General features: G+C 37.2%; 1 protein-coding gene across 1 annotated transcript; it reads right to left on the minus strand.

Moving 5' to 3' along the window:
• Positions 1 to 11,445: 11,445 nt before the first annotated feature.
• LOC129258645 (organic cation transporter protein-like) lies at positions 11,446 to 21,192 on the minus strand. The gene is made up of 10 exons (XM_064098815.1): positions 20,930 to 21,192; positions 19,384 to 19,487; positions 18,716 to 18,870; positions 17,537 to 17,705; positions 16,390 to 16,528; positions 15,352 to 15,443; positions 14,506 to 14,714; positions 13,405 to 13,513; positions 12,787 to 12,996; positions 11,446 to 12,345 (listed from the first exon to the last, which is right to left on the minus strand). Exons 1-10 carry the CDS (start codon positions 21,137 to 21,139, stop codon positions 12,231 to 12,233), a joined length of 1,512 nt encoding a protein of 503 aa, XP_063954885.1. The 5' UTR covers positions 21,140 to 21,192; the 3' UTR covers positions 11,446 to 12,230.
• Positions 21,193 to 23,541: the final 2,349 nt, after the last annotated feature.

The following is a 23,541-nucleotide window of genomic DNA, read 5'->3' on the forward strand; positions in this document are numbered from 1 at the left end:
TACATTTGTTTCGGTTTTGTACAGAAGTTAAAAAGTTTTGGATATATGTATGGAGGCACTTATAAGTTTTTCAGTTCATATTTTTGCTTTTGGTTAAGAAAAAAAATTGAATTATGCATTATTTCCCATTTACAAATATCAGAGGATAACATTAGTTACAAAGAAAATGATTAATTATTATGATTTGACAATGATGTTTATATATGTTCTGAAAAATATGTAAGATGTTGAGAGATATACACAAAAAGAAAACGTACATAATTACGAAATGGAATGCAACACTGAATAATTTGTAAGCATTCGCTTGTAGATATATGTGTGTGTATTTTATTCAAATAAAGAAGACCAGTATTGGTTAAACAAGTCATATGATTATGATAAAGTGAGGAGGGGAGTGTTCATTTTGAAAGATGAGTCGGTTTATAAACGAAATAAAAAGATAAGAATATAATATCGAAAAATCATCTGTCAATTTCGGAATTACCCACATATCATGCATAATTGTCACATGCTCACAATGAATTAAACACAAGATAGCACACATGTAAAGAAATTGATTTTTTTTAATTCTATGGTCACATGTCAGGAAATGTGCTTGGACGCCAACAAAATAACAGATTAGAATAAAATTAAGTTTTATCTCCGTTTATTATCAGAGTGCTCATGAAGAAATGGGTAAACACAAATTTACAAACTATTAAATATATCAATAAAAACGTTAAGGAAAAAAAGAACGTGGAAATATATTGTCATTAACTACATGGTTTTGCATTACACATGAAACCAAGTCACCTATATGAAGTTGAATATTACTATGATCTCTATGAAAGGTGGTGAAAGCTAAATGTCCGGAAAATAAGCAGTTGCCACGTAAATGTTCTTTGCCTTCCACAAAATAATTTGATGAGTAGTGGTGATCAATAGTGTTCTTATTTTATTTTGAATACTAGCTTCTAAGAATAGCTAAATGTATTTGCAACATGAATAATTTTTAACGTTCCCCACCACACAGAAGTTTGATGCCATCATCGCTCACATAGCATTGCCAGGACCAAAAATTTATATTGGCCACTAAGTTCGTCACACAGGATGGGGAAGTTCTGTCTTAAGCTATCTAACTCTTCGCTTGGCTTTATTCAACAGGTTATAGTCCCAAAAGGGAGGAGCCACCTGTAATTACAATCCAAACTTCCATAGAAAGCGACATTCAAATAATGCACCATATGTACGATACATAAATACAATTGCAATGAATCAAATACTAGCAAAAGGTTAAATTTTACTTACGATTCTTCTTACAATTGTAACTGTTCATTACTCTTCCTATGTCATGCATGTTGGGAAACAGCCATTATTTTTAGATGAAATGATTAAATGGCAGGTTTATATCATGAAATACCTATATGAAGCAGAGGCGTCGATCCTGGGGAGGGGGGGGTGGCAGGGGGAGGGGGCGATCGCCCCACCAATGAAAATATTGTGGCGGAACATATCGTTTTGCCCCCCCCCCCCAATAATTCCGCATGTGCAAAAATAAAACAAGATTCTAATGTTACACAGAAATCAGCAAGCGAGATTGAGATACACAACTCGTTCTTTATTTAAAATCGTGCTCAAAATGTCCGCTTTTCAGATTGGAAAATAAAAATTTTCAGCTCGCGCTTCGCGCTCGCATCTATTGTTCTTTAAGATACCCATCTTAATCATTGGTACCAAAAATGCTTAGAATATCAAGCTTTAAGGTAAGAATATAAAGAAATTTCAGCTCGCTCTCGGCACTCGCATTATCTGTGTAGTGAGATGTGTATCCTCCTCATGAGTTACTACAAACAGTCCTATGAAGAGGTACCTTTTTCCTGTTTTCAGGTCAGTATATTAAAAAATTTCAGCTCGCGCTTCGCGCTGGCATCAATTAGTTGGTGAGATATCTGTCTCTTTCTCATGATTCATATATATATATACATATCGTCCCACAAAAAACGAAACCGAGATTTATCGATGATTTATCATAACTTAATCACAAATACAATAGACAAATGACCTACCACTTTAAAGCTTAGAATCTCCTCTTTCATCTGGTATTACTTAGATAATTCCTCATTCACGCATGAGTGAGCAAAAACAATTTGAAGAAAGGATACCAAAAACTCATTTGGCGGGCCGTATCTGGGTTTTAAAAAGAAAACCACATGACTAAAAAGTTCAATATCTGCTCTTTAATTTGATACCTCAATTACAGAAAATGGTCAAGAAATAACAAAGTTCTGGAATTGTTTTTGCTCACTCATGCGTGAATGAGGAATAATCTAAGTAATATCAGATGAAAGAGGAGATTCTAAGCTTTACATTGGTAGGTCATTTGTCTATTTTATTTATGATTAAGTTATAATAAATCATCGCTAAATCTCGGTTTCGTTTTTTCTGGGACGCACTGTATATATAGACCCATGTGTGTGTGTGGGTGAGTTTGTTTTGTGTGATCGAGGGCCTTTGGAACATTGATAAAATGGATCGATGCCCCTGATATGAAGTCAAAGATTGAGGTAAATACTTGTTATAATGAATCAAATACTACCTATTTGTAAATAAACCAGCTCTAAATCAGGATTAATCCTAATGGAAAATAATTTATCAATCACCGCTTTTTACATTTTTGTTTACATTCAAACATCCAGATAAACAATTCTCTATCGAACAAGGTGGTGTAGTAACTTTGAAGACGAGACAAATGTTACTTACAATTTATTAAATTGAACTGAATTTATTTTCAAGATAGCAAAATAATAACATAATACAAGAAATACATTTGATTACATATTACATACAAAATACAAAAGATAATGGCAGTAAATAAAGTGAAATATGAAGGAACCTGGATAAAAAGCAGAGCTTGTGTCTGCAGGTTCCTTTGGTAGCTTTGGTAATGATGGGCTTCAAAATAATGTCAGCAATATGGCTTATAACGAGTAGACATGAGAAGAGTCATTCCTCTCTGACAAAAACAAGTCTGCCCAATAGCAAAGAAACGAACTGAGAAACCCCTAACATACAATCCTGCTCATTAACTTGTACACGCTCTCTCACTCCTGATATAGCAGTCTATTTCCATTACAGAGAAAAGTGAATTGATTTTCTGACAACACGATTTCAGATGTAATTTCATCTGGTTCATTTAATTAACGAACCAAGAATATTTGATTTTATACAAAATTCATGATTTAGAACACCCACCCCCCCCCCCCGCAAGATCAAGGTTTATTTATACCAAAAGTAAATGGTTTGTGCAATGTAACAAGTGATGGTGTTCTCACAAAGCACAACAAACTTTGGCATAAACGAAAGAAACTGCTGTTGTTGTTGTTATTATTGTTGTTGCGGATGTTTTTATCATTATTCATAAAAGAAAAATACGCATGCACTCAGTCATTGCACACATTCAGTAGGAAGAGTAGGAAGAATTATGTCGAATTTCTTATGAGAACATGCTTTCACAATGTATTGCTGAGACGTGTTTGCAAGTGTGCGATGGCGGTTTAGGGTGTGTGGTAGGAGTTTGGGAGTGTGTGATGGCGGTATGGGAGTGTGTGGTAAGGGTTTGGTAGTGTGTGATGGCGGTATGGGAGTGTGTGGTAGGGGTTTGGGAGTGTTTGATGGCGGTGTGGAATTGTGTGGTAGGGGTTTGGGAGTGTGCGATGGTGGTTTTTTAGTGTGTGGTGGGGGTATAGAAGTGTGCGATGGCGGTGTATGGGAGTGTGTGGAAGGGGTGTGTGAGGGTGTGTTTTGGAGTGTGTGATGGTGGTTTGGGAGTGTGTTGTAGGGGTTTAGGGGGGTGTGCGATGGTGGTTTAGGAGTGTGTGGTAAGGGTTTGGGAGTGTGTGGTGGGGGTTTAGGAGTGTGCGATGGCGGTATATGGATGTGTGTGAAAGGGGTGTGTGAGGGTGTTTGGGAGTGTGTGGTGGGGGTGTGGGAGTGTGTGATGGTGGTTTGGGAATGTGTGATGATGGTTTAGGAGTGTGCGATGGTGGTTTAGGAGTGTGTGGTAAGGGGTTTGGGAGTGTGTGGTGGGGGTTTGGGAGTGTGTGGTAAGGGTTTGGGAGTGTGTGATGGTGGTTTGGGAGTGTGTGGTGGGGGTTTGGGAGTGTGTGGTAGGGGTTTGGGAGTGTGTGATGGCGGGTTGGGAGTGTGTGGTGGGGGTCTGGGAGTGTGTGGTAGGGGTTTGGGAGTGTGTGATGGCGGGTTGGGAGTGTGTGGTAGGGGTTTAGGAGTGTGCGATGGTGGTTTAGGAGTGTGTGGTAAGGGTTTGGGAGTGTGTGGTGGGGGTTTGGGAGTGTGTGGTAGGGGTTTTGGAGTGTGTGGTAGGGGTTTGAGAGTGTGTGATGGTTTAGGAGTGTGTGGTAAGGGTTTGGGAGTGTGTGGTAAGGGTTTGGGAGTGTGTGGTGGGGATTTGGGAGTGTGTGGTAGGGGTTTTGGAGTGTGTGGTAGGGGTTTGAGAGTGTGTGATGGTTTAGGAGTGTGTGGTAAGGGTTTGGGAGTGTGTGGTAAGGGTTTGGGAGTGTGTGGTGGGGATTTGGGAGTGTGTGGTAAGGGTTTCGGAGTGTGCGATGGTGGTTTGGGAGTGTGTGGTGGGGGTTTGGGAGTGTGTGGTAGGGGTTTGGGAGTGTGTGATGGCGGGTTGGGAGTGTGTGGTAGGGGTTTGGGAGTGTGTGATGGCGGGTTGGGAGTGTGTGATGGCGGTTTGGGCTTGTGTGGTAGGAGTTTTTATATTAATTCCTCAAATTTTGTTGTTCGATCGTATGTCAGTAAATACGACTAATCATTCTGCTCACCTACCAGTGTGTGGTGGGGGTTTGGGAGTGTGTGGTAAGGGTTTCGGAGTGTTCATCTAGTAATTTTAACTACTGTAAATCAGTCACAGTCAAATATAAATGGTATACGACAAGAAGGAAGTATTTTGACTTATTTTTGTATAAAAATATTATTCTTTATGATTGCCAGAAAATACATGAAACATCACAATTCGAGATAGTGTACTGTCGGTGACCCGACAATTGCTCCGCCGACATCTGCTCCGCCGACAATTGCTACGCAAAATACGACAACTGCTCCGCCGACAATTGCTCCGGACAGTTGCTCCGCCGACAGTTGCTCCGTCGACACTTGCTCCGCCGATATTTGCTCCGTCGACACTTGCTCCGCCGATATTTGCTCCGTCGACATCTGCTCCGCCGATATTTGCTCCGCCGACAATTGCTCCGTCGATAATTGCTCCGCCGATATTTGCTCCGCCAAAATCTGCTCCGTCAATATTTGCTCCGCCGACTTCTGCTCCGCCGTAAATTGCTCCGATAATGCGACATTTATTTATTCATCTATTCGTACTTTCATGCGCGTAACAATTGTAGCACAGGATGAAGACGTCAATGCAAAGTAAACTTAAACTATGCTTGCATGATATATTACATGACATACACAGGGGGCGCGGAACGGTTTTCAAAGTGGGGGCTGACCATGCTAAAAATCACAATCATATGGTAATTTTTACGTTTTTGTACACGGTTTTGGAAAAAAAAATTGGGGCTGAAGCCCCCCAGCACCCGGCCCCTGATACATAACATAGAAAGAAGTATAGAAAAAATGGATAAGCACAAAGGAGGGGGCATTTGTTTAAGTTTTATTACGTGCCTGGTGATTAAAATGAAAAAAATTACGCGTGTTCATGTAATTATTATGACAGTACAAAGAAAACTTCTTAGCGTCAAAATCGCTCTGGCGAAATATGCTCCGAAGTGGAGATATTTGCTCCAGGTGAAATTCAATAGGTATGCTTCATGTTTACAATTAAAAAAAAAATGCGTATAAATGTCCCATTTCCAGGTTGAAAACAGCTCGCGCTTCGTGCTCGCATTATAAATTCAGTGCGATGCGTTATTGGGTTTCATGAATATGTAACTATATTATTACTGGTATGTATATATATTATTTCTTTTAAAAACAACATTATTTGTTTATACGTTATGAGAGATATACACTACTCAAAAAAAGTTAAGGACCACTTTTTAAAACGTACATAAAGATTTTATACAAGGTGTTTTATTTCTGGAAATACCTCAGTACAACTGTCCTAAATGTCCTTAAACACGCTGTAATCAATTTCACGCATGGGTGGTTTCAGTTGTTGCACAATGTCTCTCGCATCACTGCACATCCTGAAAAGTGGGCCCCGAGGGGTATCAGCTACCGACATGAAGTGGTAAAAACGAATGTCTGAGTGTCTTTCAGGCAGTTCAGTAACGAGTGTGACCACCTCCTGCAGCAATAACGGCTTCACAGCGCTGTCTCATGGAGCTGATGAGGCGATTGATGTCTCTGACGTCCAGTGCATCCCATGCAGCCTCCAGAGCCACACCCAGCTGCTGCAGTCCAAGTGGATGGGCTTCGAGCTGGTCGAGACTCCTCCCCATCATGTCCCAGACGTGCTCTATCGGGTTTAAGTCCGGGGACCTCGCTGGCCACTCCATACGCTCAATCCCCTGGCCCTCAAGGAACTCGGTCACCACCCTAGCTCGGTGGGCACGGGCATTGTCATCCATGAAAATGATGTTTTGTCCCACATTTTCTGCAAATGGCACCACTATAGGTTCAAGGACCTCATCCCTGTACCTCACTCCTGTCATTGCTCCCCCTGGGACCACGTAGAGACGAGTACGGTGGGCGTAGGTGATGCCTCCCCACACCATGACGCTGCCTCCCCCATAACGGTCATGTTCTGCAATACAGGGGTCTGCAAATCTCTCTCCTGGTCGCCTCCAGACTCTCGAACGTCCATCATTGTGGTCAAGGGAAAATCTGCTCTCATCTGTGAACAGAACTCTACGCCATTGCTGTCTGGTCCATCTGACATGCTCCCGGGCCCAGTTGAGACGAATTCTTCTGTGAGCAGGGGTGAGTGGGACACACTGAGCTGGCCGTCTGGCATGCATATTGGCTCTGTGAAGTCGGTTACGGATTGTTTGAGTGGAAACAATCACTCCAGTTGCTGCAGCGAAGTCATTGTTGAGACACTTGTCTTATGGCCCACTGCAATGATGCCAGAGACATCATGAAAGAACTGCATGTGTGAAATTGATGTCATTGTGTTTGATGGCATTCTGGACAGCTGTATCTTGGCATTGCTATTGTCAGCAAGTTGTTGATTGTAGAGACTAAGACAGAAAATGCTTTGGAAGCCACTTTTGTACGGGCACATTGCAATGATGCAAGAGACATGAAAGAACTGCATGTGTGAAATTGATTTCATTGTGTTTGATGGCATCCTGGACAGCTGTATCTTGGCATTGCTGTTGTCAGCAATTTGTTGATTGTAGAGAGTCTGGAGGCGACCAGGAGAGAGATTTGCAGACCCCTGTATTGCAGAACATGACCGTTATGGGGGAGGCAGCGTCATGGTGTGGGGAGGCATCACCTACGCCAACCGTACTCGTCTCTACGTGGTCCCAGGGGGAGCAATGACAGGAGTGAGGTACAGGGATGAGGTCCTTGAACCTATAGTGGTGCCATTTGCAGAAAATGTGGGACAAAACATCATTTTCATGGATGACAATGCCCGTGCCCACCGAGCTAGGGTGGTGACCGAGTTCCTTGAGGGCCAGGGGATTGAGCGTATGGAGTGGCCAGCGAGGTCCCCGGACTTAAACCCGATAGAGCACGTCTGGGACATGATGGGGAGGAGACTCGACCAGCTCGAAGCCCATCCACTTGGACTGCAGCAGCTGGGTGTGGCTCTGGAGGCTGCATGGGATGCACTGGACGTCAGAGACATCAATCGCCTCATCAGCTCCATGAGACAGCGCTGTGAAGCCGTTATTGCTGCAGGAGGTGGTCACACTCGTTACTGAACTGCCTGAAAGACACTCAGACATTCGTTTTTACCACTTCATGTCGGTAGCTGATACCCCTCGGGGCCCACTTTTCAGGATGTGCAGTGATGCGAGAGACATTGTGCAACAACTGAAACCACCCATGCGTGAAATTGATTACAGCGTGTTTAAGGACATTTAGGACAGTTGTACTGAGGTATTTCCAGAAATAAAACACCTTGTATAAAATCTTTATGTACGTTTTAAAAAGTGGTCCTTAACTTTTTTTGAGTAGTGTACATACATATATTCATTTATTGAAATATATTTATATTGTTACTATTGCGCAGAATATAATAAAATACAACCGAAGTCTCGTCTTATAGTAACTCACCAGTAGCGTAATGAGCCAAAAAAAAAATGGAGGGGGCCAGACAAGGATGACATTTAGTTTCCTTTCCTTTATTCTTTTTTTTTATTGGTAGGGAGAATGGGGGGATCCGTGACCCCTAGCACGCCCCTCCCCTATCTGTACGCCAGTGGTGATCATGCTTTCGTTTGAATGAAAAAAGGTGCAAGGGTAGATAAAGCCCAAGACGTATTAAAAAATATTGATAAAAATATTAATAATTATAATGCTGATAAATGTAAAATAAATCAAGCGGTAACCAATGAAAATAAATAGTGTGAAAGAACTAAACGAGAAAGAGGGAGAGAGAGAGGGGGGCGCGCGCGAATGTATGGTGTATAAGTTGCTGGAAAGCAGAAGAGTAGGGGCGGATCCAGCCTTCGCCAATAGGGGGGGGGCGGGGTTTTTTAAACCATATTTTCCCCGATCGGCCGCTCGATGATGATTTTGGTCTCTTTGAAGGGGTAGTCCTAATAATCACTTCTTAGCTTTATTATAAATAAACATAAATATATAATATCATAATCCTTATTCATATAATGCGAGCGCAAAGCGCGAGCTAAATTTTTAAGGAAATTTTATGTATTTTTCCTAAAATTTGAACATTCTGGTCAATGTTTGTTTTCCTGAAAAAGATGTGTATGCAACTAAATAATTACTACAAACGCGAAGCGCGAGCAGAAATGAACTGATGGAAAAGGTACCTGTTAAATATTGCTTGCAGTTAGCCATGAAGACGTTAAATACTTTAAAAATCAAATAATGCGAGCGCGAGATTTAGACCTACTGAACGAGACACTCTTTGTTTTGTAAATCATGAAAAGGATGAGTAATTGGGGATCTTCCTTACATTAATAATGCGAGCCCAAAGCGCAAGCAGAAAAAAACTTTTATATGTATACATTTTAATGTGATCGAAAAGGTACCTGTTAAGGACTGCTTGCTCTTAGCCATGAAGACGCTACATATTTCAATAATCAAATAATGCAAGCGCGAAGCGCGAGCTGAAACATTTTGAAATTTCTACATAAAGAATGGAAAATTTCAATCAATTTTTGTAATCGTGAACAGGATGGCTATATAACTAACCAATTTATACGAGCGCGAAGCGCGAGCGGAAAAATCGAGATTTAGACCTAAAGCGGGACACTCTATTCATGTTTTATAAATCATGAAAAGAATAAATAATATGGGATCTTCCTAACTTGATAATGCGAGCACAAAGCGCGAGCAGAAAATTTTGATATTGTGATCTTAAAGTGGATAATGATTTAAATAGATTAAACTTTTTGATATTCCGACTAAAAAACAAAGTCAATTTCAAGCACTTTGTAGGGAAATTGTGAGGTGGATATGGATTGCATTTAATAAAGAGCTGATATGTTCTATTATTACTTTGAGTTTTGACATATAGGACCGGGACATCCTTAGGACATGCCATCATATGAAAATGATGACTATTTTCCTATTTCTCTTGCTAAGCGCGAGACAAAACAAAAGGGACCATTTAATTTCTAAATTAATATCTTACTCATTATTATGCCTAATGACGGCACGAAATCTGATGATATTATGGTCTGAAAACTGGACATTTAAAGCACTTTTGTAGTCATGAATAGGATGCATCAGTTAATATATTTTTAACCATTAATGCAAGCGCAGATCGCGAGCCAAATTTTTTGATAAACTGTCATTAAATGGGGATTTTAAGTAGTTTATTTGTATATTCAATATTGAGACATACATAACTCTCCATTCAAATGCGAGTGCAGTGCTAGCTGATACGTTTTGACAATCAGACCTGAAAAGGGATATTTTGAAAACTTTACGGAATACACGAAAATAATAGGTACCTGATAAATCAAAATTTGCGAGTGCGAAGCGCGAGCAGAAAATATTAAAAATCAGACCATAAAACGAACATTTTTACAGAGCACTTTTTAAAAATCAATTTGTAAATCACACAAAATAATGAAAGTTCGATTCCCGAGGTGAAATATGTTTTGTATATTGACTTTCAAACTTGATATTTGAACTCCATAATTATTGAACAAGATATGAAAATCCCCTAACAGGCAATTTTATACAGTGACATGAAAGATTCTTTTTATTTTCCAAGTCTTTCCCTCATCTTATTTTATTTACTCGTCTTCCTCCTCTTCTTTTTACTCTTCTCCTTTCCATCTTTTTTTTTGTTGCTCCGCCAATAGTTTGGGGGGGGCGGGCCCCTCGGCCCCTCCCCTGGATCCGCCTATGGAAGAGATATTGTATCCAGCCCCCCCCCCCCCCCCAATTCTCTCCCCGCTCAAGTCCGGATTGAAACCAATGATAATAATATATGAACAAAAATCCAGATTCACAATTTCAATGGGGAGGGTGTCATTCCCCTTCTGCGTTACAATTTGTCAAGTGGCGGCGGCAGGGAGAAATTTTTTTTTTAAGCAGAAAGCTGTGATGATAGGGGAGAAAGAAATAAATAAATAAAACATTAACGAATAATCAGAAAAAAAAACGATTTGTATAAGATGTTCATGCAATTGTATTATCGGAGCACATGACGGCGGAGCAATTTTCGGCGGAGCAATTATCGGCGGAGCAGATTTTGGCGGAGAAAATATCGGCGGAGCAATTGTCGTATAATCGGAGCAGATGTCGGCGGAGCAATTATCGGCGGAGCAATTGTCGGCGGAGCAAATATCGGCGGAGCAGATGTCGACGGAGCAAATATCGGCGGAGCAAGTGTCGACGGAGCAAATATCGGCGGAGCAAGTGTCGACGGAGCAACTGTCCGGAGCAATTGTCGGCGGAGCAGTTGTCGTAGTTTGCGTAGTAATTGTCGGCGGAGCAATTGTCATGGAACCGTACTGTCTGTATGAAAAAAAACCACTAAATATCTAGAATGCTGTAATTAGAGGTCTATTATTAAAAAATACTACTTGGCAGGTTCTTACAAATCTCAATAAAAAAAATATATTATATGTGTTAGTCCTCTTTTGAATGAAGAAACAGATTATGGTTGCCTGATCAGTTCTTACATCTGGTGTACCTGTAAATTAAAAAAGTGCAATCATTTTGTTTCAATTAGGCAACAGTAGTAATATCTACGCTCGGGACCCGGTATTATCGTGATTTGTTTTGGTCTGATTTCTTCTCTTTGGTTTCTCTTCATCTCTATTTTTTCTGGTGCTTTTTTAATTCACTATTGGAAAAATTAATCAAGGTTTGCTACCCTACTCACTCCTAACCCGTAGCATTGCGTCGATTCTTTTTTAAAGACAGCTAAATCGTTTAGAAAATAGTGAGTTTTCAAATTTGTTTCAAAAGCAACTCATCGAAACTGAACCCCAAACCAGCATCAATAACAATAATAAAGATAATAATAATTATCATAATACATTTTTTGTTTTTATTATTATTTTATCATTTTTATTTGGCAGATATGATATCCAATATACAATTCAAAACCAATAAATTGCCACAAACTTCAATTTCAAGACAAAAATAAATGAACTTGATGCACCTGGTGGCTCAGTGGTAGAACGTCCGCCTCATGAACGAACGGCGCGTCGTGGGTTCCGCTCCGGCTGAGTCATACCAAAGACTTATAATAGAAGGGTAATAATAACATATTATGTTATGCAGGGTCCGATGGAAGAGCAGTCTTATGATTGAAGTGGCTACCCTGGGTAAATAAAACGTTATTTTTATTATCATTATTGCCTGGATGAGCTGCCAGGTATTGGACAAATTACTATAGTTTGCAGACCAAACTAACCCATACCCCGTCCAGGTGATACCATTGTCTCATTTTATGTGACGTTATGACAGAATAAATTTGCATTTAAACTCATTTACATATGAAAAAATACATATTCTTTAAAAATTACTGAAAATCTACAAGAACTTTTTTTCATAAAAGGGTGAAACAACCTTCTTTGACGATCAATCCAATGAAAGATTTAAGATTAAATTTTTCCGTTTTCAGTTTCCAGATCGAATGCATGGTTGATGACGCCACTCTCTGCATCTTTCTTGTATTGAAACTTGGGCTCCGTCTTTATCTCGTACTCCTTCTCTTTGCTGTATAAATAAAACAAAAAGAGAAAACATGAGGGAAGGAACATTGGGTGATTTCAAGTTCAGTGTTTACCTTTTTGGTGTTAATGTTAGGTCAATTTTTACATGAGTATAGCGCCAAGCTCTACAGTCAGTTGGACTTTTCTTTTTTGTCACATAGGTTAAACAAATGTGGCTTAACTATCAATTTGATAAAATTGCCGTCTGGTCTACTACACTATGTGAGTTTGTTAAGCACTTTGTCTAATTGCCATTTAATGTAACTTCCAGCTGTTCTAATTCTTCTATGTCAACGTTTTTTTAGAAATCAATGCCATTAATTTTCAATATTAGTTGACTATTATTGTTTGCCCTATTTCTCTTTGTTTGTTTTTTCATTTAAAAACAGGAAAGAAATAGAAATAAATCCCCGTAACACCAATGCAGGTACATGCAATATCTTACGTTCCAAACAGCTCGCCCTCTTCCAGAGTCTCTGGAAGCTGCTCCCCACGAGTCTCGGGTAGGAGGAGGGCAAGAACACCGGCAGCTATCGACAATACTCCAAAGACCAAAACAGGAAGGGGTTTCCATGTTTTATCTAACAGAAGTATGATAGGGGCTAAGATCCCGGCAATACGAGCGCTCATTGAACATATTCCAATACCTACACTCCTGTTAAAACAATCAGAAAAGAGAAAATTAGTTTAAACCTGTTTGGAGGCTTTATACATGCATGTGTATTTGATCACTGCTTCTCTTTTTTATCATACAATGATAAATTGTATTACAATAAATGATGTCAAAACGTAATACTCTTTTTCAAGAATGCTTTTGTCATTTGTTTTCCATTAAAGAATACCAAAACCTAAAACACAGAAACTAAGTATCATCGAACATATAATGAAGCTTGTGAGAGAAACATTTTGAGTACGAACATAATTAATTGTATTGTGGTCAGAGACATTAGGTATGCAAATTAACACTGGTATACGTAATGATAATGGATGTAATAATGTTATAAATGTCTAGGTAAGTAACGCAAAGAGTTATGATGGAATTCTGGAATGGCTGATTAGTTACCTGACAGGCGTGGGGAAGATCTCGGCTGAGAAGATATAGACGATAGCAAACGATGCTGAGATACCAAACTTTCCAATCATTGCTACTGTTGTACGCCATGGTCCAATAGCTAAAACGAATGGAAACATTCATTTATATCGAAGGGGGTTTACTTACATTAATTTATAATCATAACTCTATGGTATCATTGAATATAAAGAACGATACCAACGATGTGTTCCTTGTATAACATGTATAACGAATAAAACATATATGTTTGGCCAATATGTTGGGAAGAAATGGGAAAAACAGAATTATAAACATTCAAGATCATTATTATAAAATGGTATTGTGTAGGTATTCCATGTCAAATATCCACGCAATAGCTAAATCAAATATCTACCTTGGAAATCAAATAAAAAATCGGAAGATCGGTCGATCAATAGAAAAGTGTGTATAATTCTGCATTTAAAACAAAAATAGATAACAAGCCATCTATGTAATTCAACTATGGTCCGTTTCCTAAATCATTCGGCAAATATGCTGTAAGAAAATTCAGATTGTATTGGAAGATATACGGCGGAGATTCCTGAAAGCAAAGCTGTTGCAGTTCAGACATGTTACATATATTGATGAAAAGTGAATGGGGGAGTAACTATAACCTGAATTAAATACTTTCATACAAAAGGGGTTTTCCATATGTGGAAATGCTATATACATATTGCAAAGAATCTTGAAGATTATTTTGGATATTAATACTACTGATAATAATTAATTGACATTATTTGTATAGCACTTATCACAAAACATGTCTCTAAGCGCTTAGGAAAAAATAGAAAGAGAGAAAGAATTTCAGCAAAAAAACTAAAGTAATTGCATAGTTCACAGTAGACTGTAGACATTTGAGGGGCTTCACATGCGAAGGGAAATGCTATTTAACCAAAAAAGTGTGTTTTTTTATACATGGATTTGAATTTATCTGTTGAATCTGTTTTATACTGTTGTTATATTGTTTTATTATTATTAGTAGTATTATTTATGATGATATTGTACGATGATGATGGTGCTGATGATGATTTGTTTTTCTTTTTTTAATTACGAACAATGAAGTTGGAGACTCACGTGTGAAAATGGTTAACAGACACGCGATACCACCGCCCACCATGTAACCAAACATACTCCACTTGCGTCCAATATATTCAATAGAAAATATACAACTGAGATAGGCAGGAAACTCGACAGCGCCAGATATGAAGAAAGCAATGTAGACATTGACACCAAGGTCAGAGGTGCTCAGTGATAGTCCGTAATAAACCATAGTGTTAACAAACCTGAGAAAAATAGATTGTAAAATAATACGAACTAGTGTTAGATTACCACTACTTCCTCTATCGCCAACGATCATCATCATCACCATAACAACGACCATCAACACCACCACGACCATGACAACTACCATCATTCAACATAAGCATCCTAGCACTACCATAAACACCATACACATCATTACATGCCCCTCGGAACATGTGATACTGGACAGCTCAACATTGGATGAATAATCAGGGGCAGATTTAGCTTTTTTCCAGGGGGGGGGGTAGTTGACCGAGAAATTTGACAAGCCCCCCAAAAAGGTTTCACTATAAAATGAAAGTTATTTTTGGTCCGGGGAAATTTGAAGAACACAAAAAAGGAGTTGGCTCCAAAATGTAGGTCATTACTTTTTTTTTACTTGGCAGTCCAAATACTCTAATCTCCCCCCAATAGATTCGCCACTGATAATTTGTTGTTCCCTTACAAAAATTGGTGTATTAGTATAGAAACAAAACCGAATTCAAGTTTGGGAAAGAAGCTACAAATTGTTAAGAATTAGATATTGGCTCTCTATATCCACCTCGCATATACTGCGATCGTGTTCCTTTATAGCATTCATTAAGATTATGGTCACATAACTAGTGCTTGATATCATACCAATTAAACATGAGATTAAGTGTTCGAATCCTCAAGTTAGGAGTGCGGAAGAGATCGAGTGCTGTAGCCTGGGGACCACTTGCTGCTGTCTCCTGCACAATGATATATAATAAAGCTGGTATTCATTGGTTTACAATTTCAATATGAAACAAATGTTTTAAAAAATGTATGTAATGCATTTTTGTTATTCATCACTTCATTGGCAAGTCTGTACAGTAAAGAAAAGGATATCATTCGCAATGAACACTTCCCTTTCGAGGTGATAATGCAGGGCACTAAAGTTCAATACAATGATATAAATATTTCATAACGAGAAAGAGAGGGGGAGGAAGAGAAAAAAACCTGCAAAAACAGCGTTACTAAAAAAAGACCAGCCGTTGTTGTGGATGTAAGTAAAAATGCTAAGCATCATCGTCGAGATACTGCTACTATCAGGTCTATTAGAAGTTAAGTCAAGTTCAAGTTCAAGTTTATTTAAACCAATCAAACAAGAGACATATTAACACAGTTTGACAAAAAAAAATAAGACATGATAGGTTTGGAATCCCATAAATGCAAATTTTGTGAAAGGGGCCCCTTATATCTAGTTAACTATATATTAGTACGTACAGAAGCAATGGCGTACATATCGGGGACTTTATAGGGCCACGTACCCCCTCCCCGCCCCTTCATCAAGTTTCAATACCAAAGAAGAAGGGAAAATGAAGGGAAAGGAAAAATGATAAGATTTGAAGTTATTTTCTAAATATGTCAATATCTTTCCAAAAAAAGAAAATTTCATTTCAAAATAGTTCAAAATTTCTTCTCTCTCGCTTCGCTCCCTCGGGACCTTAGAAAAGTGTGCCCTCAACACCTTTTTGGCACATTACGCCTCTGTACAGAAGGAATAGTAAAGTGTGTTGTAGAAGCAGATGTAGAAGCAATTAGGCAAAATAAAATATCGGTATGCGCTTGCGCAAAACAGGTAGACCCTACTTCTCAAGGCTATGCGCATGCGTTCCAAATCTAATTCATTCAATATCACATTTTACCCCCTACCTGTTCCTTGACGTCTTCTTGTGTGAATATTGGTTCAGGTAGCTTGGCTTTGTTCACATCTGCTGCTTTCTTGATGATCCTGGTAGCTTCCTCAGTACGCCCCTTGCTAATCAACCATCGAACAGACTCGGGAATAAATCTGGGTTAAAAATTCCCGTCATGTAAGTGGTCATTGTAAGATGAAGATGATCGAAGGATGATGATACACGATAAATAGGTTGATAAAGATTTTAATAAGGATGAAAGTATTTTATATCATCAATTCCATCATCATGTTTATCATCATTATTTGTTTGCTATTTGTTACAAATACTTTGTTTCATATTCAATAGATATTATGCATACAGTAGTGCTCAAAAGTTCGTGAACCCTACCAGAAAATAAATATATTTCAAGTGTAAAATTCTGCCATGTTTTAGATATTTAGATGTGAAGTCAGGTGATGAAATAATATATACATTTAATAATGTTTGTTTTCTCAGGGCTGTCTACATTCAACTCTCACTCATTTTGCAGGAGTGCATGTTGTGGTGGGGTTCATTAATTTTTCATCACAGCTGTACATTCATGACATTTGTCTTATTCTGCAAAGCGCTCTAGGGAGATGCTTCATCTATTATGCGCTAAATAAATTGATCTTGATTTTTATCATTTTCATCATCATCATTATTATCATTATTCTTACTATTATTATTGTTATTATCATAATAATAATTATTATTATTATCGTCTCCATCATCATTCCTATCCTTATAATAGCTAATATTGTATTGAAAGACGAGAAAAAATAACATGAAGAGTGGGTCATATAAAAAGAAGAGAAAGCAAGTAAAATCGCTATATCTTAAAGATAAGCATGCTAAGTGCAATATGCTTTGAAAATATTGTTATATACTGTAATAAAGTGGTTCAACATAACAGGTAGCAATACCACACTTTAAACGTTTCACGAGCCAGTTTCATAAGGACGCCGCCTGGTCGCTTCGCTCTCTCACTCTACTAAAAGTACATTTGGTTATTCAGGTCTACTAAAAGTACATTTGGTTATTCAGGGTGGGGCATTATTGCACCTTGCTCAAAAAGGCATATAGATCATCAATATGTCTTGGGCAAACAAAGAGTGTTACTGAATAAAAGCATCACTTACGGGAAGAAAGCAAACATGAGAAGAATAGGCGCAGTGATGACCAGTTGTAAGATCCACCAATCACGAATAAAATAGGCTAAAACAGCTAGAAGCATGTAACCGACGGAGAAGAACAACATTATCACAATACCTGCTATCACTCGCTTACTTGGACCAACAAACTCGGTACCTAGAAGTAAAATAAAAAAATGAACATTGTGTTGATGCTTTTTTTCTTTCGAAGTATATTAATAATATTTGTATCATTTCTTTCATTTTTCTCCTCGTCAGCTATCAATCACTAATTTGGCGCCTAGATTTGTTAGATTTGTCTTTTAGAGGAGAAAAAATTATATACGCCTGCGCAGAAGAACTATTTCTTGAATTTCTTACATTAATGTGCTTCTGGCCAGACTGTTTTTAAACAGTTTTTTTTTATATTTAAACACGTTAAATTGATATCAAGCATGAACAATTTTATTCAGAACATTATCTTTATTGCCTATACTGTATATGATGTTAAAAGTCACTGTTCGTTTATTGAATACTCCATCTTTTAGACGCACTTATCTTTAACGTGTCTAAAACTATATACATTAAACACTTTGACCATAACAATCTTTATCAACACTTATCATGTTTATTGTTTCATCAATAGTTAATATATATGCCCACTATCCTTAATATGTTAAACACACAATTTACACTTAATCCTACAGCCATGCAGATCTTAACACAATTTTCTCAAGATGTTTAACACTTAATTATCATTTAGGTCCTAATCATCACTACTACTACTACAAATTATATATACACACTCCCATGATAGCAGATTTCAACGGATAACACCAACATTATTGTTATGTACGTGTTTTGTACAAAATCATTTATCTTCTATTTCAGAGGAAGATAGCTGGATTTATTGTGAGGCATATATTGGAGATCTGGTAATACGCATGGTGTAAATTCGTCTTCTATCTAGCATAGAGGCATAAGGATTGATGCGGAGGTCTAAGTCAAACCTCGGTCATACCAAAGCTTTTAAGTGCAATCGATTTGCCGATGTAGCGAAAAACGTTATTTTACCAATTCGACTTTATATGAAAGGTTGTATTTTAACACTGGTATGACATGTATATTGCGACAAGATGATATATATTGAATATATATTTATATGAATATATGAGAGTCTGTAAATACCAATGACAAATGCAAGTAGAAAAACACCCATGTTTGCTGAAGCCAAGACAATCCGGACTATGGTATAAAACCAATAATTGGGTGAGAAGGCTACTGCCAACCCACAGCCAAACTGCACCACCAATGCAACGAACAGAACCTTACGACGTCCAAATCTGTGAATCAATAAAAATTAAAAATGTATACAATATTCATTAACTTTAACCACATTCGGTCACACAGAATCAGTTATTTTACTTGTGTTTTTATAAAGAACTATCGGAGACTTTTTTTTTCTTCAAAGTTTATAAAACAATCCGCTAGGAAATCAATGGTGATTGTAATGATAATAATGATGATGATTATACACGACTACTACTACTATTAATAATAATAATGATAATATTTATCATGAAAATGATAATAATAGTAATGAAAATAGTAAGTAAAATTTTAAGAATTACAATAAAACTTGATTAAAAAGAGGAAGAAGAAGAAAAGGAGGAGAAGAAGAAGAAGAAGAAGAAGAGAAGAAGAAGAAGAAAGAAGAAGAACGAAGAAGAAGAAGAAGAAGAAGGAGAAGAAGAAGAGAAGAAGAGAAGAAGAAGAAGAAAAGGAAGAAGAAGGAAGAAGAAGAAGAGAAGAAGAAGAAGAAGAAAGAGAAGGTAAATATAAAAGATGGTACTTACATATCTGAAAGTCCACCGTAGAGCACGGAACCAATAAGAACTCCAGCAAAGAAAAGTGATTGTGCTAAGCTATCACGATCTTCATAATTACACACCAAATCAAACTAAACAAAAAGAAAGGAAAATTATGATTTTATTCAAACTTTACTGGTAATAGTAAGAATTCCATAAACGAAGCACGTTAAAAGCAGTTCTTACATAACTGCGGTATTGTTGAGGGTGTCTATGCTGTTTCAACAGTAACAAGTTTGCAATTATGATCCCCGAGTATTCAAATGCTGTGTATGATTATGTTTCATAAGATAGCAATATCCTTGTTATTCAGTTTCAGTTAAGTTTACTTCTCTATGTCACAAAATATAACGCAGTGTAACATTCGACAACAAAGATCAATGCAATGATAAAAAACAGAACATTGCAATGATTCAATCGCAATAAAGCAATAATTATATTTGAATATGCAGATTGGAGACACAACAATGTAAAGATATTTTAGAAGCAAAGTTTTTTAGTTTATGAAGTTTTCCTATGAACACTGATGAATGTCTCGTGAATATTGTAAATTTGTTATTTAATTGCCGATGATTTACAAGAATATTGCATGCATTAGGTAGCCGTGTAATTACTAATCAGGTATGTTAAAAAAACATTGTAGGTCTATGGTTTAAGATATAGATATTCAATTTGCGTTTAAAATGAGTATATGAGTTTCTTCGGTCAGCTTGAAGATCAATTTTAGTTGTGAAGCGTTATTATATATGTACAATGAGTTCGATTGGTTTTGTATAAATATATAATATATATATATATATATATATATATATATATATATATATATATATATATATATATATATATATATACACTGTAAAAAATGAAGTGCTAATTTAGCACTTACAGTGCTGATTTTCTAATTCAAATTTAAACTAGAAAATCAGCACTCGTAGTGCAATCACTATACAAGCACTGTAAGTGCTAAATTAGCACTTCATTCTTACAGTGTATATATATATATATATATATATATATATATATATATATAATTCAGTCAATATTAGAAATAGTGTTTTCCATATGTGATGTCTCCCATAATGTCATTTATCTGTGTAAACCACTATTAAGAGTGAATGTCGAAGAGAAAAAAATATCAGGTACATCAAATATTTTTCTTCCATCAATAAGTACAAAATCGTGAATATTTTTTAATCACATTTAAGTTACGCAATATTCTTTATTATCAACCTCATGATTATGTGATTAACTATTTTTTTTCGTAGATGTTTAGATGGTGCCATGCACGGGCAGATATTTCGTTATTATAGCCATCTCGTATATTTCTTAGGAATCATTTACCAGCAATTGAGAATAAATTTACAGTTTGGGGGAAAATTCTCAACAAAGGGTATCGTTAAAGTGTTCTCCAAATATTCGATCGCCAAGGTGTCCGCCTAGCAAGAAATAACGGGAATTATTTGGGTGCGCATGTGGGTGTGGGTAAGTGTGTGGGATGGGGGTGTGTGGGTGTGTAACTGAGTATCTACATTACCTCAGAAATGATGGACGATCTGTACTGTGAGGTATTATATACCCAACCATCGTTGCAGCCAATCATATCGGTGTCGTTATAATTCTCAGGATCTAGTCCTGGATGGAAGTCCAGTTCATCAGCGAGAGCATACTTAGAACATTGGTAGATACTACCATCTTCTTCAGTGTAATTTAGACGTAAACTGCTAGCGTTCCGCTTTGCCTCCATGCATTGTTCTGCCGTGTAGTCCCATCTACTGCAATCCTCGTTCTCCCATCCAGCAACCTGAGGTAATCCAATTAATGAGAAGGAAAAAGCGTAGTGAGTGTCACATATTACACTCTTAAAACAAATCAGTCAAATTAACTAGACTAGTAGTCAGATGGGTGCAACTGATATGACTTGTCACACTTCTGAGATATATTATAGTCAGAAATAACTATGTTCTAGTAAAATACGACTAGAAAATAGTCAAATATGACTAGAATAACAGTTGCACCCTGCAGACCATATCAGCTAGTCATTTTTGACTGATTTGTTTTTAGCGTACCTTAAAACAGAATGTACTACTACTGATACCCCCAGGTAGCGACAAACGTTGGATCAATGTTGAAACCCCAGAACTATTTGGACGTTGGAATATTCAAGCAAGGATAAATTGTTGGAGCTTGCTCTATCTTATAGTTTTGAAGGCAATCTGCATGTTTCCTAACAGCTGCAATTTAAGTAACATCTTCATAATCAAAGTAATGAAGCATCAGGTAACTAATGATTATAATGAATTCAGAATCGATTCACTTCAGGATCGTAGAAGTATTCTAAGAAGGCAACTTTATTAAACATAATTGCCTATTATGCCATATGAAAGTTATAATAAGTATTCATCAAATACAAAAGTTACAGATTCTTGAGAAAATGAATTTGTTCTATTGAGGTATCGTTCAAATGTGCACGATTATCTTTGACACTTAACTTGTTTTGGCACATCCAATTTTACATAGTTTCTGTGTATTGAGTTATAGGCATATTTAATTTCACTTATGAAAGGATGTGAAAATTAAGAACAGTCAAATGAATGTGACGGATCTTAATACAGTTCACTAGGCCATTGACCTAAAGTAGAGTAGTACCTAGACGTGATCCTTGGGGCACGCCAGGGTAAATAAATGACTCGCAGGAAAGTTCTCAATTAATAAGTGTCCTACAAAGTCCGTCTGACATGTAGTTTTGGATGCATAACCATGATGTACCTGAAACCCCAAACTTGCCTTAATGATATTGGGATTTTTCAGGCATCGGGAGAACCATGAAAACGAGAACCATGAAAAAAATCGGTAAGGTGTAAAACAAAAAATTATTCCAACATTTTGGAAACCGAGGGTGTGTCAAAAATTAAAGGAGAGCTCTTCCTCTCATAATAATAATAATATAAAAGTTTTATAAAGCGCTTTATACAAAAGTTTCAAAGCGCTAAGAAAGGGTACAAGTATATAAGGGTATAAGTACAAGATATCTCAGTAAAAAAACATCAAAGAAACTGAAAGTGAAAACACCATAACGAAAAATTAATTATACATACAAACAAAGAGATAGTCGGCGTATATACAACTTAAACATAACGGGTCGATAATCACGCATGTAAATGCAATAATCCTAAAAACACAATCCAACTTAAACAACCTGAACACAATATGATAATGCAAATTAACTGAGGGGTATCATTTCATACACTGCAGAAACTCTGGTGTTGATTTAACACCAGCCCGGAATCTATATATGTCCACACCAGAGAAGTATTGAAACAACTCCAGTTTGGAATCAAACCGATGCAATTTTAATACTAATTGGTGTTGTATAGACACCTTTCTGGTGTTAGACCCAAACGAAACTGGTGTTGTTTAACACTTCTCTATGGACATAAATAGATTCCGGGCTGGTGTTAAATCAACACCGGAGTTTTTGCAGTGTACAGAACACAATAGAAGCGAAAAATAGGAAAGTTAAATTTATTAAAAGAGGTAGGTTTAAAGGAGGGACTTAAACAGTCCCTCCTCGTCTTCGTAGATTGGGGTAACCTTAAAGTCTTACAGTTGTCGGAATAAAATAACACTTGACAAATATAGGTTGATGAACTTAGCAATATTTGATTTTTATAAATCCATGATGCTCTTGAAGGTACAATGACTTTCTTAACGAACTTTGATTTTTTTATTTTATTGATCAACTTGTCTCTTTTGGAATTGTATCAAAGCTGAGTAAGTGGACAACATGCTGTAGTGAGTGAAGCCCCATGTTCTTGCAATAAGGCGATGAACAAATGCTCAAAGCATTGGATTGGATAGAGGCAGGTGAAAGCAAAAAATACCTCCAAAATACTTCTCCCAGAAGCACTTAACTTAAAGGTCAAGGCCACCCCAGAACAAATGTTGATTCGAAAATATAGAGAAACATCAAACTAGCTTAATGCTGAGAATTTCATCAAAATCGGATGTAAAATAGGAAAGTAATGACATTTTAAAGTTTCGCTAATTTTTCACCAACAGTGATATGCACGACTTATACAATTTTTCATTTTTACAGATATGACAATAAGGACCAACTTGACTGAACCATTTAATATTAAACAATGC

The sequence above is a fragment of the Lytechinus pictus genome, chromosome 4, assembly GCF_037042905.1.
Source record: "Lytechinus pictus isolate F3 Inbred chromosome 4, Lp3.0, whole genome shotgun sequence".
Lineage (NCBI taxonomy): Eukaryota > Metazoa > Echinodermata > Echinoidea > Temnopleuroida > Toxopneustidae > Lytechinus > Lytechinus pictus.

What these genes read in the sequence shown, in the direction of transcription:
- LOC129258645 (XM_064098815.1), bottom strand. Translation starts at nt 21,139, where the DNA reads ATGGAGGCAAAGCGGAACGCTAGCAGTTTACGTCTAAATTACACTGAA. An exon ending in TCTGTTAACCATTTTCACAC is followed by an intron (nt 13,514 to 14,505) that starts GTGAGTCTCCAA and finishes CATTCGTTTTAG; the next exon opens with CTATTGGACCATGGCGTACA. An exon ending in ATCTTCCCCACGCCTGTCAG is followed by an intron (nt 12,997 to 13,404) that starts GTAACTAATCAG and finishes TTGTTTTAACAG; the next exon opens with GAGTGTAGGTATTGGAATAT.